Here is a 17578-nt window from a genome sequence, read left to right as displayed (position 1 = left end):
ATATTTAAGTTCCAAATGACCGATGCTTTCTTTTGCTTCCTTCCCCCTCTTTATCCTCCTCCCCTTTCTTTTCTCCTCTTCCCTTCCCTGTCTCTCTGTTTCTTTTGTTTCCATTTATTAATTAACTCCTGAGCATCTATTATGAACACACAGTGGTGCTCTAAATAGCATGCCCCACTGTGACAGGGGCCTGGGTATCCTGACTGTGAATGGCAGGCCATCTCCAGCTCTGTCATTTCTTTTCTCTCTTCTCTTTAGACTTGCTGTCCTGTGCTGTGCACATGTGTCTCTAGATCAAGATGGTGCATTTGTCTTCCTCCTCCATTGCTGCACGAGTTCCAATTGGTCTTATTAATAAAAACCCAGAGCCAGATATCAAAGCAAATGCTGAAAGATCAGAGAGAAAGGAGCAAGCCAACTCTTGCCTTATTAACTCCTCAGCCGAAAAGGGGCTGAGCTCCTGTCTTCTGCCTGATATTGTTCTCTCTGCCCAGCCATATCACTTTCTGTTTGTCTGTACAGACCTCCAGACCTCTATGGTTAACTAGTGGCTAACTCTATCCTCTGATCTTCAGGCAAGGTTTATTTGTTAGAGCACAAACAAAATATCATCCACTTCATATTTCAGTATCCGTAAACAGTGCAAAACAGATGGCATAGAGTGCTGGGAGAATAATGTTAACACTTTGGTAAACTCGGGACTAAAAGCCCAATGGAGTCAGATACCAAACAAGCAGATAGTAAATTCCCAGAGGTCATTATACCACGAGAAGGTTACTGAGATTCTGCATTATCAATCCACTGCGTAGACACAGGAAAAAAGAAATCACAGATCCCTTTGTCTGACCTGAATCAGACTGCTCTGTCATCATCTTCCTTTTTTCACTAGAGAGTAGGAAGAACAAGAAGAAAGTAGTGCAAGTGAATAAATGGTTAGGGCTCAAAACCTTATAAGAACCAGAGTGATTTCCTTAGAGAATGCATGAACTTCTCTGTTCAGAAGATAATATATTTTCCATCCCTATATAGTCATGGGTATGAGAAACATAACTTGGCTATGTGAGAAAGAAAAAAATGAACTTCTGCTGTTTTAAACACCAATGGTCATAATTAGCAGTTTGATGTTGATTCTTTAAGCCTATTATGTAAAGTCCCCTTCTGTAAGACTGAAAATGGTGACCGAGCTATGGTGACCACAGCTGTCCCACGTGTGCTCTGTGGTTTAGGCAAGGTCTACCAGGCACAAATATACTGCCCATCAGTGTTCAGTCCTGACCTTTCCAAACTCCTCCTGCCTTCTCCAGGAACCACAGCCATGCAGTGTTATTGACTGCCTGTGTCCTCATAGGAAAGACCAGAGTCAGTTTTGTTTTTATTACAAAGGCAGATGGGGGACTCTACAGGTTAAGTAACAAAATGATGGAGAAAGTCAGAGTCCTGAATAAGTTCTGTCTGGTACAGCTATTCCCTTGGTGAGTGCCCTGGTGTGCTGCTCCAACTGGGGGAAATTATCTTGTCCTCCTTCCTGCAAAGAGAAAAGTCAGGCTGGGAGATGTCTGGAAGATGCCATTCTGCCAATTGGCATGGATGTAGAAAGCATGTTTGTAGAAATGTGGTAACATAAAGTAGTTTATGCGGATAAAATATGATCTTATTGTCTAACTGACACCTAGACTTTTAATACTTTGAGATAATACGTGATTATCAGTGTTGCTGACCGCAGAGATCTCATACCTATAAAGTGCTTTGGAGATGTGATTACTAATATGAGCTTTTATTTTGGGTGGCCCAGGGAGCAGATGTTGCAAATCCTTCTCAGGATAACAGAAGCTGTCATGCAGAAGCCAAAGGATAAGCATGTAAAGGACTTGTTTGCCCAGAGTTTGGCAGGGTTGCTTTTCAGGGTAAGTCTTTTTTATTAAACACTGGAAATGCAGAATTGGAGCAGACTTGGCAAATTAGTTTTAATTACTGAGATTTTACATGTTATATCAAATTAACTTTGCATTTTTAGAAATTTTCCTTCTTAACTTTGTTCTAAATGTTGTGTTCTGTTTTTCACAGTTAACATTGGGTTTTTTAGGCTCCCTTTCTACCATCTCCTACCTCTTGGTTTTCTTGAGAGTGACAGGAGTTGAACATCCTAGTTGGGGAGAAAGCTAGATTGACAGTTACAGGATAAATAGAAATATGGAAACAGCATGTAAATTTGAGGCCATCCTTGTGTCAAGTAACTGTATGTAAAGCCTCAGACTGGATGGAGTGACTGTGAGAGAGAACATTTGCATAGGAGGATGAAGGCTTCTCTGTGCTTGATAGAAGAGAGCGAGCCAGAGATGCCGAGCAGGGAGGCCCAGTTTGCTGAGGGCAAAGCTAGAGTAGATTGTTCTAGATGCCCAGGGAAGTAAGCAGAGCCAGGTGACCTTTGGTTCTGATAAGATGTGGGAGGTTGAAAATGTTCAGAGAATGTCCAAAGAATTGAAGTCTACTTGAATCAGGAAGTAGAGGTAGCAATGGTGGATAAGGCTTCTAAGAGCTCTTGATATGGAAGGGAGGAGAAAGGAGAACTCTCTGGAGGGGCACTGTGTTTGGAGGGTGAGGTTTGAGCAGGTGATTCTTAAGTGTTGGCTTGCCAGTGCCATGTTCTAGTGAAAGAGGTCAGGATGTATTGATGCAGAGGGAGGAGCACCTCAGGATCTGGGAGGGTTGGATGACTCTCAGTATGAGCTGAGACCCGAAGAAGTACCAGTACTTTCTGCCCCAGTGGGAGCAGGGTCAAGAGTATACATAGGCTGCCAGCTGATGGGTTGCCCAGGGAATTAGCCTCAGGCTACACAGCTTTTTACAGGTTTCATAAAGTTCATTAACATTTCTAGAAAAGAACAGTGTGCAAAACTATGGAAATGTATGGCATTCTTCTATATTAGGCCTGACCTCGAGTAATCTGATAGGTGGGAGCACCGTGAGCTGAAATGACGGCTGAGAAAGGAATCATTCTCTTCTCCATTCATGGCTTTTGGATGATACATATTAAGAGTACTTATATAGTATAGGTAGTGTGTGTAGAGGCTGCAGAAGGAATTGGCATGTGCTCACTTGCCTCACTGGTGTTCTCTCTTCTTTTGACTGACTTGCCCAGCTCATGGGTATATGTTATGGGAGAATACATACATTTTTATTTGAATTTTTTTTTTAAGTTCAGGGCTCACTATGAGTCTTGGTTGGCCCAGACTTTTAAATCTATTGCTTCAGTCATCCAAGTGCTAGGGATTATATGCTTGTGTTATTATACTCTGACTATATGGGTTTTGTTTTTGTTTGTAGTAATCCAACCTAGTTTGTTGATGCTACTACTTTGCTGCCTGCATGGATATACAGACACTCTGCACTGTGCTCTATCTGCGCAGCATCTCACTGTCAACACCTGAGCTCCCAGTCCTGGCGCTTGGTTGTCAAGTAGGCATGAGCTAAAGCCAGTGTCAAGCCTGATTTTCACCAGTTGTCTGGATGTACCTGTTATGTGTGTTGAAATTAGAAAGTGAATTTGTTGCAGGATTAAGAATGAATCTATTCTGTAATTGTTGTTTGTATTTGTTTGTTTGGGTTGGGATGGGATGGGTCAGGAGAGAATTCCCTTAGGGGAGTGTTCTCATCAGATCTTTCTTGTACCATTTTTTGGCCCTTGATTGCTTATGATTCTAATGCATTTTGGAAATGAGTACAGAAAAAAGGGTGCTTAGATTTAGAATTGACCATGGAAGAGTAGAGGAAGGCTGAACTTCGTAGAGCTTGACAGATCCCAGTTGTGACTCTGGTCCTGGCATTGCTGGCTTGGTGGCCTTGAGTACCACCTCATCTTCTGTGTCCCTGCCTGCTCTGCAGTCAAGACAGGACAACATGGGAAGTGCTCTAGATTTGTGATCATTGGTTGGACTTCCAGTGTCCTTTGGTGAGATATGAGGAGGGAAATGGTTGTCCCCCTAAGTGACACATTATAGTGAAGATACACTAATTCAGTTGTTGTACAGATGAAAATGGATAGATATTTGTGTTTTTGTTTTTTATAGTAAAGAACTAGTAGAGGTAAGGAATTTTTAAGTCACCATTATCCTTTTTTCTACTGTTCCTGGTAGTGTTCTTTTTCCTCTGTTTTATAGATAATTTACTTTAACATAATTTCTTCTAATGATGGTTGAATTTATCTCATTTAAAAAACTTTACGAAATTATGTTGATTGCCTCCATGATGTTATAGCTCGTTCTCAATCCTAGTTAGACCATGTGATGTAAGTTCTGAAGGTGATGAGGAAGCATTGCTTCTGTCTATAATAGGATCCAGTACTTGACAGTGTTCAGTGTCCTTCTTGAGAGTGGGGGATATAAGGAGAGAGGAGGTGGTTGGTTATCAATTGCTGTCACTGAGGCAAGGTATGTTCCTGTGGTTGTTGGGCTGAGCTTTATCTAATTAAACACTGAGTGTCAGTGCTGAGGGACCTTGACTTTGATGAGAAGTGTAACTCTGGAAAGGCCAGCTGACTCTCTGCAGGGCTCAAACCAAGTTAGTAGCACAACCTAGTGCTGAGACCATCACTCTCACTTCCTTTTGGAAAAGGTAATTGATTGAAAGGCTGTCCTACTTCTCTGTTTCTCTCTCCCACCCCCCTCAACTAGCTTTGAGGACTTTGCCCCATGTCCAATTGTGAATTTTGTTGATGATTTATAGGTCCATATGCGTGTTTGTGACATTGGCTATGACAAATTCTCTAAACTGCGAGAAGTCACCCTCTGCCTTCCTTCTTCTTTCCCTCCTTCTCACCTCCATCTTTTTCTCTCTCTCTCTCTCTCTTCTTTTTGTTATTTGAGAAAAGGTCTTACCTGGCCTAGAACTCACTATGTAGACCAAGCTGGCCTTGCCCTTACAGCCAGACTCTGCTGGAACTAAAGCCAAGTGCCACACCACATCATCCCTTTATTTCTTAGAGCTTAGTAAAGTGATTTCCAGTCTTGACATCTTTCTACACCAAGACAGCCATCTGGTTTTGTTCATGCTAACAGAACTGCAGCATAATGGGAGGTGATTTTTAGTGACTTCTACAGCCTCTACCCTCTCCTCTTACTCCACTAAAATTATATCTAGTGATCTAATACTGGGTCATTTTTATTACCCTAATATTTAATTGAGCATTTTTGTTAAGGCTAAAATGCCAGTTTCTGTCTATACATTTTTAAAATCATGTCTTCAATAGTTCAAAACTATTATTACCAGAAAACAGTAAATTAATAATCTTCATATAATAGAAAATATTGATCTAATAATAAAATTGATCCAATTTTAGATCAAAATTAGTAATCAGTGATTGACTTCTTTTCATGATGATGTGCTACAAGTGCCTTTGGACTGCCCTGAATACAGCAGGTGGATAATCAGGAAGCCAACCAAGGGATCTGTGTTGGATATAAAGACAAAAGAGTACACAACAGTTAGAAGGGAGTGGAGCCATGGAAATGGATAACCAAAACCTAGGTGGAAAGTGAAGAGCTGTCAGAAAGAAAAATTCAGAACCACCTGACTAGAAGATGAGGAAGTAGGAAAGTTAGACTTCAATAGAGGAAGGAGAATGGCTGTAAGCAGAGAGGATATCTACTTCAAAGAGAGTGTGTTGCTTTTTAAAATGAGGAGAAATACAGCATGTAGCTCAGGATAGTTTGGCTTAATAGAAGCACAGGACTCTGAGAAGGAACCCAGGGCGGGAGTAGGAATGCCCGCTTGGAAGACAGCGCAGATGGAGGTGACACTGGCTAAATGCTGTTGGACTGAAAGTATTGGGGGCTGAGGTCGAAGGGAAGTCTCATTTAATGAGTTGTCTTTGATTCTGTATCAAGCCCAGCTGCTCAAAGTCGTGTAGTACTCGAGTTTGGAAGAGCACACCTAGAGGAAGATGTCTGCCGTAGCCTCTCTGGTGGTGGCAAAGAGCCACCTTCAGAAGTTGAGTAGTCACTGGACAAAGGGTTTTATGTTCTTACCAATATTAGCAGCAGTAGCCATGCACTTTAGAATAATATTTCCTCAGATAACTCATCTAACATAATTCAGATCCTCGTTACTTTTGGTCAAAAGTAAGAAAAACAATGAAAAGGATATATATATATTTTTGTTTGTTAAAAGTCATATATCTGGTTGGTTTCAGACACTTATCGTGGCTTGGATCCGAGCAAACCTCTGTGTGTACATTTCTCGGGAGCTTTGGGATGACTTTCTAGGTGTGCTGTCGTCCCTCACAGAGTGGGAGGAGCTCATCACCGAGTGGTCCAACATCATGGACTCTTTGACAGCGGTGCTCGCAAGAACTGTGTATGGAGTTGAGATGACAAACCTACCTCTAGATAAATTAAGTGAACAGAAGGAGAAGAAACAGCGTGGCAAAGGTATTTATGCTTTTCCAGGGCAGCCGCAGTGGTGTTTATTTATACGCCCAAGCCGTTAATGCATTGTATTTCATAATGAGTTGAACTAGTTGCGTAGTGTCTTTGGTTTTCGAGACAGGGTTTCTCTGTGTAGCTTTGGAAGCTGTCCTGGAACTTGCTCTGTAGACTAGGCTAGCCTCGAACTCACAGAGATCTGCCTTCCTCTGCCTCCCGAGTGCTGGGATTAAAGGTGTGTGCCACCACCGCCCTGCTGCATCATGTCTTTTTAAATGCTGGTCATTAGTTTATGATTCCTATTATTTTGTTCCCTTAATGAAACTGGTGACTATCTAAAGAGACTGTGGAAGAAGAAAAATGAGAGAGAAATACTGATAACAGGAGTAGCAATGACCAGTGCTTTGCACATGGACTTCATCATTATGATAGCTATTTTAGATAGTTCTGTGTCACAGACAGAAAACCCAAAATACAAAGACTTTCTAGTGATTGACGTCAAAGCTAGTCAAGTCCGGCCCAAGGTACTACTCAGATCTGTTCTGCTGCCTCCCTGGAAAATGTAGAGGAATTCAAAGTGCTTGAGATGGGACCCATTTTGGCTTTATTGTGCTTCTAGGTAAAGCTGTTTTAATAATTTTGAGTTGTAAAACAGTGGAAGTTTCTGTCGGAGATTGCAGTTGGTATCCCCTTGTCATCATTACAATTCCTAAGGAGTGTAGTACTTGAGTTAACGTGTCTACTCCAGCTTATACTGTGAAGACTAGAGCTGGCTCATTCAGACGCGTATGGTACATATTAAATGGAAAAGGAAATAGGATAAAGTGGGAAGGAGCTGCGGGTATGGCTAAATGCCAGAATGCATTCTATGGAGCCTTATGGGCTTGCTAGGGAAACATGCAGAGATGACTTTGGATATGACCTTGATGTTCTCAGGGTTATATCAAACAGAATCATAGAATGCAGAGGTAAAAACAATGTGTTTCCTTGGGTGATAAGTAACTTCCTTTGGTTCCGGGACCTGGAAGGCATCTTTCTTTCAAAGCTTTGTCAAGTTACACATGGTTACAGCAGATTATGTTTTAGTAATAATAACCTTATTGTAGACTATATCAGTTGGTTTTTGTTATGTGACAAATCACTCCAAGGCTTGCTAGCTTAACATAGTCACTGTTAGTCTGATTTTATGCAACTTGGGTTGGATGTTTTCATTTGATTCACTCTGTGCTGTGGCCACTTAGGCTGCTCTGCTTCTAGGAACTGCCTGGCTGTCAGCCAGGGCAGTGAGTGTGACTCTGCTACATGCTTCATCCAGCAGATTGGCGAGTGCTTGTGAATACAATGTTACAGAAGTAGATTTTTTCAGGTCTCACTTCTCACTTCTTTAGTTTTACTACCAAAGTATAATGAAGTCCAGAGTCAGTGAGAACAAAGGATGTGGATATAGGTAAATGTGAATCAATTCTAGTGATGTGTTAACCATATGTGATGTGTTCATTGAAGTCTGAGAATGGTTTGCCAAATCCCCAGTTAGTAAAAGTAGTTAGAAGCCGAAACAAAATAGCTTATGCTCATAGCATTCCACTAGAATGGCTTAATCCTAGTTTAGATTTAGTCTATGTAGTGCAGTAATTTTCTAACATTGCTTTAGCAACAGGTTATTTTTTTTCTTCACAGTTGAAACTAAACAGGAATCTTAAAAAAAAATACACACTAGCTTAGATGTCCTTATTCTCTTCTGGATCTCTCTTGTATGACTGTTCTTACAATGGGAAAGATTGGTTAATACGTACTTTTGCATGTGGAAGTAAATACTATGAAGATACAATTTTCATGAAGCTGCTAGGAATTAAAAATACTTTGGTAGCAAATATTTTGAGGTTACTGATGTATCTTCCTGAACTGCAGCACGAGGAAGCAGGTCTTAATTTGCAGCAGGGGAATCTGCTGGTGCAGTGTTGTACGTAGGCCGTTTCTTGACTGCTGGTAATATGTAATTGTATGATTGCCATTAAATTCAGCTTTTTGATTGTTTTTCTCATCTTACCCTTTATCAGGTTGTGTTCTAGATTCCCAAAAAGGGGCCGCTGTGGGTAGATCCTTTTCTCTCAGCTGGCGTAGCCATCCAGATATGACAGAGCCAATGAGATTCAGAAGTGCTACTACATCTGGAGCACCAGGAGTTGAGAAGGCCAGAAATATTGTTCGCCAAAAAGCAACTGGTAAATATTTGTTTAAATATCATTAAACAAAACTAATTGCTATTTAAGTAAATTTATAGGAATAAATATTTTAAAGTTCTACTCAGAATTTAAATATTAGATCTTTTATTAAATGAAATCTGTCAATACCTTTTAAACTTTCTGTTCTGCTTACTTCTGAAGCCTCAGGTTTTATTATTTATTTCTAAAGTCTCTACTGTGAAAGGGAGCATGATAAATGCAGCTTTAGCCTCATTGATGCCATTGCTAGGCACTGTGCCTTGTAGAGTGTGTGATAACTGGTTCCAGCAAAGGAAAGGAGGGTGACACTTGGTTTTAGGATGAACGGAGACATTCTCACTTTTTACTTCTTTAAAAATATTGAACGTCCTATGCCTATAGATGCTGCTTTTACAGTCTATTTGAACTAGTACTGTTACTTGGTTGAGGATGATCAGACAGCTTTGTTACATTTTACTATGGCAAGAGACAAATCTTTAAAAGGGAAGCTATATTCAGAACAAAGGCAATAAGGTTCTCTCTTCCCTTTGTACTCTGATGTAGGATTGAAACAACCTTTATCTCAGTTTCTTACAGTTTCTCTCATCAGCAGCACCATGCAATTAGAGTTGGAAGTCAACAGCTTCAGAAAAGCTTACATAGGTTCCTCAGGCCATAAAACAAATATTTGTTGAGTTTAACATATTTTGTTCATTGTTTGTTAAAAGCCTGATATACATGGTTTAGCATCCTGTTGACAGTGCCTGTAACATCCTCATTATTTATGCCTTAGCATTTATTGGTAATAGTCTTTTTAATTATCTCCACCACCTATTCTGTTTCTTTTCCTTCATTCTGTCTCCTAAAAAGAAACTCAGTTTCAAAAAACATTCAGCACTGAGGATGCCCACTGACTTCCTGTCTCAGTTCCAACTTCTACAGCTTTCCCTGCCATCATGGAATCCTTCAGTGAAAGAGATCAGAAGCATGTGATAAAGGCAGTGTCCTTCCCAAGCTGTGCTTATGCCTGCCTTCTCACCCTTGAATTCCAAGTATAAGCACTAATCCCCAAACACTGCATTTTATTTATACGTGTTGGTCAGCAGCAGATGCATGTATGTTCCATATGATACCATAAATCTTAATTTCCACCAGGTATTTTAAACTAACTGTATAGTAGAAGCTCCAGCATGCTTTAGAAAACAATAAGGAAAGGCAGGCTATGTTTCAAAATGTTCTCAGGTGTTTGAAGGGCCATGTGACATTGGACAAACCTTTTCAAAAAGTTTTGTAAAGATATTTGTGGAATATGTACTTTGAAACTCTAAGGTTGACTTTTATAGAAGTAACTAAATTTTAAAAGCCTAGAACTGTTTTATTTTTGAAAGACAGTGAAAACTGTCAATTACACAAGTCTATTATATTTATGCTTTATATATACACATGTATGCATGCATATAGAAGCATTTTCTATTTTATTTTATATCTTTTAAAATGCTAAGTGTTGTGAATCAGTTGTTACCTATTAATAGTCATTGAAGATTTTTGTATTCCTTGCAGTTTAATAAGACTTTAATATTATCCATGGGTAATTTTACTTAGTTTTCTTTTCCTACTTTTTAACAAAGTCCAGAGTGTTTTCCCTATAGTTTGAGTGTATAGAGGAGTTTCTCTGAGTGTGGAAGTTCACTGAAATAGTTCTCTGTTCTTAGGGAGAGTTAGTAACAGTTCGCAGTAATTGTGGGATAGCCACTCAAAAGTAGCGTTGTTTCTTGCATCTCAGTAAGAGCGGGTTAAGATATTCACATAACAATTCACCCTACAGATTTCAGTTAGTTAAAGCAGCTATGATGACACCAGAGAATCAGAGTGTAACTGAAGCAGCCTGGCATGGAAAGATAACTCTGGCCCTGGGTGTCAGTGATGGTGAAAATCCAGATTATAACCTGACAGTGATCAAAGTCAATCATAATTGCCACATAAAACAGCCAGTATTTTACATTTTTAAAATGCATGGTGATCCGTTTTGGGAAAATGTGCAATCATTTGATTTATAAAGGGAAAGCTCTTTAAACAGTGCTCAAGTAAAATATTGTCCATATCTTGAGATAAACCTTTTATACTTTGACATTTACATGGTTGTTGCCCTTTAAATATATAATAATCTCATTGCTGGAGATGCTGATAGCAAAGAATAGGGGAAGGGACAAAGTAAAAAATTTGTTTCAGTTTTTGCAAGTGTGCCACTATTGTGTATAGTTTTGTTTCACATATACTTAGCAGAGGCACATAAAATAATAATATAACAAATAATCCTTTGTACTTTGATTTTAAGGAAAGATTCGATTTTATTAATTTGAAGTACGCTCTTTCTCTTTGTTTTTATCAAATGTTTATTTAACCAACAATGTATGAGAAAATTGAAAGTTGAGAAACTTTGGCTTTATTAAATGTGAAATACAATATAAAAAGATAGTTTTCGTAGATATCTAATAAAATATCTGATTTATATATTCACAAACTTCTGTGACATTTAGTTCACTAAGTGGTTAGCTTTTAAATACAGTCAGCTCTCAGTAATTCAATTTCTGAATTATTTATTGCTTAATAGAAATTGTTTTGTCTTGGATCAGATTTTCTATTTCTCACTGTGGTCTTTGTATGTGTACCGTTAGGAACAGATACTACTGTACTAAAAATGTAATAATGGGATGTGCTTCAGCGAGCAACCCAGACATCATTTAGATACACTCTGATATACAGCAGCAGAAGGAAGGGTAATGCATGAAGCATTCCCAACTGAATGTGTGGAGTGACCATTCTAAGACATCATCAGCGCTTGGCTGAAAGATGGCTGAAAGTTGGCTGTATTTAGAGACTGTGATTAAGTACTCTGATTTTACTGACTTCTTTTAATGCTTAGAATGGCTTCCTTTAAATGTTTAAAGTAATTGCAGCACCATAAGAACTTAGAAATGGTGAAAGGTCTCGCTGTGCTCTGATGCAATGTTACTTTATCTCTCCTGGAAGCTAAGCGAAGCCAGTCTATCAGCAACTGTGTCCACCTCTCTGAGGCTTTGCCTGCCACTAAAAGCGTCCCGCTCCTCCTCCATACCGTGAGCGCTCTCTTCCCTGGTCTCTCTTACTCTTCTTGCTCTCACAGGCTGTCAGGTACTGTAATGCTGTCTTGTGTGTCCCTCCATGTTCTCAGGCTTCTCTCTCTTGCCCTAACTCCCCCCGAGAGTCACACTCAGGAGACTGCCCTTTTCACTTGTGTTAATTTTTAAAGATGTTGATGGTTGTTTTTGTATAGTTCATGTTTAGTAGCAACTAGGTAGCCAAAAATTCTGTAATCTCCTGGTTATCAGATTCATGCTGATAATTGAGGTTTTAGTTAAAACACAACAAGAAAAAAGCTAAACTGCTAATTCCTAAAACATTTTTGTTCTTAGATTTCACCCAGTTGAAACTGGATTTAGTTCTTGTGTGTGTTTTTCTGATGATATTGTAGTGCCTAGCACAGTAAGATGAATGTAGTTAATAATAAACCACTGTGTATCTTGACATAGCCAGGGTAGGGTGTTTTGAATGAACTTGTCAAATAAATGGTGAGAGAGATAAATACACTAGTTATTTTGGTCTGATGTCACATTGCCCACACTGTCCATGCATCAAGATTTCACCCTGTGTACTAACCACTGTATGTAATTTAATTACCCTGTGCCAGCTGTAAAGGGAGGATGTTGTAGTAGCAAAAGCAAGTTTTCTCATGTTCTTCCTAGTCACTCCTCAAAAGAAGAGTACTTTCTGCTATTATATCCACAAAGAGATATTTTCAGTCATTTTAAGATGAACTAGATCTTAATTAAGAGGGAAATGTTTTCATATTCTTTCTGCATTTTGAGTTCTGACATGTAGGTTAGGAATTTTTAAATATTGGGAATAGCCTAACAACAGTTTCTGTAGCATAAACACTATAGCACTATTGTAGTTCGACAAAGCAGAATTAAAGCATAATAAGATACCAGGAGGGAAGTGTTAGTTTTAATTGATACTGTTGCCTAGAAAACTCTCTTGTGAGCACTGAATGTTAAAACAGCGAGAATGGCATTGAAAAGGGCCACCACCAGTTAAGTTGCTGCTTGAGCAGTAAATGCTTGGGCATCAGATTTTCCAGAAAGTGTACTTCTTTTAAGTAATTAATGATGTCTTTGAAAGAATTTGCTATATATTTGGCTGGTTGACACCAAAAAGAAGTCTTTTAATGTGAAAAGTTATATTTCAGTCTAGTTTTCTTTCCTCTCTTCTTCACTTAGGTTTTTCTCACTAGTTTTTCTGGAATAAGTTCTCAGAAAAAAAATCCTTCCTATTTATAGCTTCATTTTTAAATGTTTTGTTCTTATTCAGGGTTGCTTTTTGACTTACTCAAATATTTGGCCTTATGTGTGCGTTCATGGCTCCAGCAGAAATTGAGTGATTTGGTGCACTAACTGTCAGTTACCCTTTTGTGCTTTTCTTTTTGTTGTACTGTTTCAGTGGTTGCTTTTTTTTTTTTTGATGGCAGTGGTCCTTGTTTTGGTTTCTAATCTGTGTAAGCTGTCATCCCACCAAAATTATAATAATAGAACCAATAGCAGCAGATTTGGAGATGCAAAAAGCATTGGTATTTGAATTTCGGGAGAGTCGAAAAAACCCACTTCCATTAATCTGAGTAGTTGCATTGAGAAAAAAAAACATGCCCCTGGGAAGTAGGCGTGCCAGCTGGGGAGTCCTCTTTCTCGTTCATGAGAACAGTCCCTCTCCGCTGTCTTACACTGTTATCTGCTTTTTGTGTTGGGGCATTGATCAGTCTGTAGTACTTTCATGCTATACAAGGATAGATTTTTCTTTTTCTTTGGGGAGTATTGGAATGGTTATAACTAGCAGATTGACTGTCTTCCCTTATCTTACCCTACGGGACATTAGGGCAAGCCTTGCTTAGATGCTTCTGTGCCTTGCTCATACGCTCCATGGATGTGCTTCTTGTTAGAACCTGGACTAACTTACTCTCAGAAGCTTACCTTGTGGACATCTAAGGTGATAAATAGCCAGAGTCCCTGAGCTTTTAGAAGGCAAGTTGGCTTCATGATTGGTGTTTTTCAAGCTAGGACCTTACGTTCTAGTTTTGCTTGTGTAGCTTTGTGCAGGAGTTAAATGGAAGAGTATTTTGTTTTTTGGAGACAGAGCCTTGCTTCATATAATAAGATGGAATAAGGAAGTCTGCAATTAAAGAGTGAGTAAAAAGGAGACAGACATCTGGAGAAAATAGAAGCTAACGGAAGAGCTGGCACATTTAGTTCAGTCATGCCGACTCTTCGTGGGGAAGAGAAGCGGTCCTTATGATCATTTTGCTGATGTTTTCAATGGAGCTTTAGAAAGCAGTGGGTTAGTGATGGTGTTGAGTAACTACATCCTCAAGAGACAGGAAAGTTAATGCTTTTAAATCGGGTGTTATTGGACTTCACAGAAGATAAATGAACTTAGACTCTGAGGCAGAATTCAGCACTTCAAAGTGATTGAAACAGAAATTGTGTGACATGCGAAACAGGATGCATTGAATCTGAGATTTATTGTACAATTGTTATGTAACTCAGATGTTCCTTTTCTGTTTGACAGACAAATCCAAGCCTTTATATTTTATACCAGTGTTAAAATCATTTTCATTAGTTACAAAAGAACAGCTCATCAGGACACAGTAGAATGGGAGCAGCCTTAGCCCAACGCTTTCTTCGACAACAACATGTCAGCAGAGGGAGCTCAAGAACCGTTAGGAAGGAAAAGGCGTTCAAGTGTCATTCTCTTATCCATTTGCATAGAGCTCTTATTGAATACAGATAGTGTGGCACACACAAAAGTCCATGAAATGTGCACCTTCAAATCAGCGAATTGGATTTATATTATGACATAAGAATAATTGTAAATTCCTTTTTACACATTTTCTCAATTGACAGTCAACTTCAAGTGTAGACCCTAACAGAACGCTAAGGTATGTGGCTGTCTTCTTCCTTCCACTCTAGTCTCTCATTCTTCCATCCCTGCCATTTCCGGTTCTTTCTACAGCCTTGGACTATCTCCATCTGAGAAGTCCCTCTTAACAGTTTTGCAAAAACAAAGCCTTAAAAGATGTATTAGGCCCGCCTGTTGGGAAGGCAGACAGCTGGTGGTAGCAGGCTCCTGTCCTCCGTCTGCTGTGTTGAGGACCAGTGGGGACACTCTAATTTGGAAGCCATGGTGCTGTGGCTGTGTTGCATCCCGCCAGATGGCGATGTTCTTTATCTTTAGAAAGATGCTGCCAGTGTTGGCTCTGCTCTTATTTACTTCTGCTCAGAACCCAGAAACTGGCATCCATCAGTGTTTGGCACCAGGCTTCAGAGAAAAGAAAAAAAACAAAAACCACTCCTCCCTCTGTCCACAAAAATGGGCCCTGGCCAATTATTTCTCAGATAGTTAGGAAGCTCTTGGGCTCCCTCTACTGATACAGGAGTGACAAATACAGTATCTTCATTTAGCCATCTTGCAAAATTAGAATAAGAAGGTAACTAGAAGGGCTGGCCCCATAGTGTTGAGGGGCCTGATGCTAAAGAGTCTAGAAGACTTGCAAAAAGAGCCTAGTCTTTGCTCTGGGATATATAGGTAGACTTAAAATATGCACATATGCCTTGAGTATCCTCTATGGAAAAAATGAATAGTTCTTTGCTGCTCAAGAGAAGCAGTAGGCAGAGATGGCCTCGGAAAGATGAAACTGTCTCTTCATGCTCTCTTAGCCTATGTTCTCTCAGGTTCCCATTAAGCATCCATCTTTAAACTGTGTTTTAAGATGATAGAACTTTGATTCATAGTTATGACTCACGCAAAACTCATAGATTTGAGCCTTGTAATCACACTAGTGTAGTAGAAAATGGAATTTTCATTTGGGAAGGAAAAAGCAGAGCAACAACCCTTTTTGGAAATCCCATACATTAAACTCAGAATCATCCTGTGTACGCACATCTCCTTAGCTGGAGTGAGCCTTTACTGTGGGTTATGTCCAGATGAATGAGCTGTATTGGCAGTGAATCTCCATTCCAGATGAGAAACCAGTGACATAGCCAATTTAGATAATATAGATTGAGTGTTGAGAACTCTCTTCTTAAAAGTAGTAAAACTTTTACTGCTTAATTTTTTATTTTTGGAAAATATGGTGATATGGGTGTAGGGATATGAAATTTTATGATAGCATCAGTGAGTTTGGAGTCTAGTGTAGAACTGAGCAGTGACTTTGCATGCTGAATGTATAGCAAGAAGTATAGTGGTTTGTACTTGGTGTGACACTACAGTGAGGGATAGGGGACCTGGGTAAGATTAGCAGAGGGGAGTGAAGAGCAGGGGAGAGAGAGAGAGACAGAGAGAGAGAGAGAGAGAGAGAGAGAGAGAGAGAGAGAGAGACAGAGAGAGACAGAGAGAGACAGACAGACAGAGACAGAGAGACAGACAGACAGAGAGAGAGAGAGGCAGAGAGAGAGAGAGAGACAGAGAGAGAGAGAGAGACAGAGAGAGACAGAGAGAGAGAGAGACAGAGAGACAGAGAGAGAGAGACAGAGAGACAGAGAGAGAGAGACAGAGAACAGCGGGAGCCAAGAGGATCAGTATTGCTGAGACTAGAGAGAGTGGGAGCTCTTAAATGATGATTGGGGAGCAACTTGTGAGGTAGGGTTGAGAAAGGCCAGGTGGACTAATGGCAGACACGGTTACACCTTCACTTTTGAGGGGCCTCTTGGACAGCCATGTAGAGCATAGTAGAAAGGAGACAGTAGCTAGTTAGCAGGCTTTTCTGATGATCTAGGCAGATGATGATGCAATCCTGAGACTATAGATCTCAGGTGAGTGGTAGGTGCTGTGGCTGGTCCTAAAATGAACTCTGTGTTTTAGAAATGAGCTAGAAGGGAACCCATCTCCAGGGGAATAGAGGATGTAAAATATTAGCAAAATTATCTTTGGTTTTCCATTTTATACCACGTGGATCATTTTTGTGCTTAGTGACTAGTTCAGATCTGCACATGGTAATATGAGGTTTAAATAGCATTTTATTTTGCACAGTTGTGCATTAGCTGTTAGAAGGAATAGTACAGTTGGAATTCCTGTTTCCTTTCATCTTTATTTAATGTTGGGGGGTTCCAACTGTGCTTTCTCAAGTATTATTTATCTGTCTATGCATTTCCAACATGGCTGAGTTACCCTTCCTGCTAGGAAATTTCAAATGACTCAGAGTTATTGACCTTTTTTTATGTGTGTGTGATTTTCTTCCCTCACCCTTTTTCCTTCACCTGGAAAACAGAAGGCTAATTGTAGCTTGAAAAATGTATCATGGAGCGGAATCTTAGTGTTAATAAATATGGATGTTTGGTGCTGCATGCAGATTATTTTACTGTAGCCTGGCTTCTAAAAACAATATGAAACTTAATGTTTAAATCGGCTAAGTGTGAAATGCTTTTTAAAAAATCGCCAACCACAGTCCTGTGTTTTGTGTTAATGCTTCCAGAAGTGGAGGAATTCCAGCAGGCAGAGAGTACACCCACAGCCGACTCTGATTATCTTGTGGTGGGACAGCAGCAGGTCCCCCGGAGCAGCAGCACCTCTGACATCACTGAGCCTTTGTGCTCAGATTCTTCTCAAGGTATGTGGGATCTTTAATGTTTGTCTGATCCACTGGTTGATTTTGAGACAGGGTCTCTCTCTCTCCCTCTCCCCTTCTCCCCCCACCCCAGAACTCAGTTTGTTGATGAAGCTGGCCTCAAACTTGCAAGTTTCCTCCTGTCTCTGCCTCCCAAGTACAAGGAGTAATTACCCTGGTGCTGACTGATTCCTCAGTTACTAGTGAAAGCTATAGATGTGGGCTTGGGATAGGGGTAAGCTGCAGGTGGTATTGCTTATTACATTTAT

The 17578-nt window shown here is 39.9% G+C and overlaps 1 protein-coding gene across 7 annotated transcripts in view; it reads left to right on the top strand.

Moving 5' to 3' along the window:
* The window catches only part of Ralgapa2 (Ral GTPase activating protein catalytic subunit alpha 2), a 257852-nt gene that overhangs the window by 76963 nt on the left and 163311 nt on the right, over positions 1 to 17578 (top strand). For 6 of the 7 annotated variants that reach the window (XR_012909718.1, XM_075962383.1, XM_075962380.1 and 3 more), the window contains exons 14-18: positions 1793 to 1904; positions 6188 to 6425; positions 8477 to 8641; positions 11651 to 11791; positions 17178 to 17312. Coding sequence is in view for 6 of the 7 variants with exons in the window: in XM_075962383.1 (XP_075818498.1) it covers positions 1793 to 1904; positions 6188 to 6425; positions 8477 to 8641; positions 11651 to 11791; positions 17178 to 17312 (791 nt within the window). In the remaining variant the exon portion in view is untranslated. The remainder of the gene's footprint in view (positions 1 to 1792; positions 1905 to 6187; positions 6426 to 8476; positions 8642 to 11650; positions 11792 to 17177; positions 17313 to 17578) is intronic. The other variant, XM_075962381.1, reaches the window with a different exon arrangement.

This window comes from Microtus pennsylvanicus, chromosome 2 (genome assembly GCF_037038515.1).
Source record: "Microtus pennsylvanicus isolate mMicPen1 chromosome 2, mMicPen1.hap1, whole genome shotgun sequence".
In the NCBI taxonomy this organism is placed as follows: domain Eukaryota; kingdom Metazoa; phylum Chordata; class Mammalia; order Rodentia; family Cricetidae; genus Microtus; species Microtus pennsylvanicus.
Note: the sequence above shows the minus strand (reverse complement) of the source record. Positions and strands in the feature narration are given on the sequence as shown.